Source organism: Diabrotica undecimpunctata, chromosome 8 (assembly GCF_040954645.1).
Source record: "Diabrotica undecimpunctata isolate CICGRU chromosome 8, icDiaUnde3, whole genome shotgun sequence".
NCBI classification, from domain to species: domain Eukaryota; kingdom Metazoa; phylum Arthropoda; class Insecta; order Coleoptera; family Chrysomelidae; genus Diabrotica; species Diabrotica undecimpunctata.
In genome coordinates this window covers 13,126,721-13,128,262 of record NC_092810.1, presented here as the reverse complement: position 1 = coordinate 13,128,262, position 1,542 = coordinate 13,126,721, and the positions used below count along the sequence as shown (strand labels likewise).

General features: G+C 36.3%; 1 protein-coding gene across 1 annotated transcript; it reads right to left on the bottom strand.

The window, feature by feature from the left end:
* Nucleotides 1-580: 580 nt before the first annotated feature.
* On the bottom strand, nucleotides 581-1,183 carry LOC140448706 (uncharacterized). The gene has a single exon (XM_072541818.1). It carries the CDS (start codon nucleotides 1,181-1,183, stop codon nucleotides 581-583), a length of 603 nt encoding a protein of 200 aa, XP_072397919.1.
* Between the last annotated feature and the right edge of the window lie 359 nt (nucleotides 1,184-1,542).

The following is a 1,542-nucleotide window of genomic DNA, read 5'->3' as shown; positions in this document are numbered from 1 at the left end:
TAATGAAATACTATAAATAGTTTATTTTAATTGACAATAGCAATTACCCCCGTTTATCCCCTATATATAATTACAGAAAATGATTCTACCTAACCTAAAATCGGTTACGGTAAAAGTAAAAAGTGAAAAATATTTATATGAAAAAAACTTGCCTTCACACTTTATCCAGGCTTAGGACTGGCAGCAGAAGCTGACGTGTTTACAAGTTTTTTTTTATTTTTTTTTTAATGTTTTGCTTTTTTTGGAATTTTTTTGTCATTTTATTTTTTTTTGTTTTATTTTTGATATTAATTTTTTGGTATTTTTTTTATGTTTGCAACTGAAAATTGTGAGCAATGCCTCTCAAATATTCTAAAGTTGGCCTGTCAGCATAATCGGCAACAATAGCCCTTATCCTGTTTGCTGTATCTTGATATTTTCTTTTGCGTGGAGGTACATTGCCCGAAATGTACTGCTCTATTTTCAAAACATTTAAATCATATTCTTTTTTTAGAGAATTAATAAATTTCCAAATATTCGGATGTGCACTATTGAGAAGAGAAGAAAAGCTGTTGTGCCATCCTTCGACAGCATTATTAGTTCAAGGTATATCTTGGTCTGCCAAATCGTAACAATTCCATACATTTGCTGGAAAAAGGGGTTGTCTTCGATTTCCTCTTCTAGCTAATCTCCCTATCCAAGTGTCTTCAAAGTAATTAATCAGCGGCACTAGTAGTTCTTCATTTTGTGTATAAAAATCGCTATTGAGCAACTCCTCGTACACTCTGACTACATGGTTGTCTGGAACAAACGCAAGAGCTGTCAATTGTCTTAGGTGAAGGGCGAAGTCAGGATTCTCAATATTTCTACGTTGCAATCCGGCACTTTGAATATGGCGCCACATACACTGCGAGAAATGAAAAAAACATCCGCGGATTCTCACATTTGGGAACTCAGTTTGTGCAGCATTCATTGCCGCTCTTTCAAAGTCCATCATTATTGTTAGAGGGCGCAAGGCCGGATTCAACACCTTTAGTTGCTGAAAAACACGTGTATAAGTTTCTTGTGTTTTGTTCGTTAGAAGTGCATATACAGTCGGGATTACATTACTGTATCGCACTCCATGAATTGTGTATATTTGAGAAAACAATGGTGGTGCTGAGTTAAATGTTCCATCGGCATACCAATGATCGCATTGTTCCATAAATCTTAAATTTCTTTGTGTTGAAAATAACAAAATACGTTCTTCTTCTGGCCCGCTATCAAATAACAGAAATAGCTCACCGCCTGTAGTTGTTTTATATTATATTCTTCAGAAAGCACAAGTTCTTCTAAATTTCTCGGATTTGCGGGCGTACCTCCTAGCTCGTTCCGAACTCTTTGCACAGTTTTTTTTAACGACGACACTGATGAAAGTTGTGCCGTAGCAGCTAAGGAAAGTCCTTGAGAAATTTCACTTACTACACCTTGGGTGGAGTGTTCCAGTTGTTGTGCAACTTCTTTCATCCGGTTACACGCTTCTTTTGCTTCAATCTTTGCCGTGTCTGCAACGTGATTATGTTC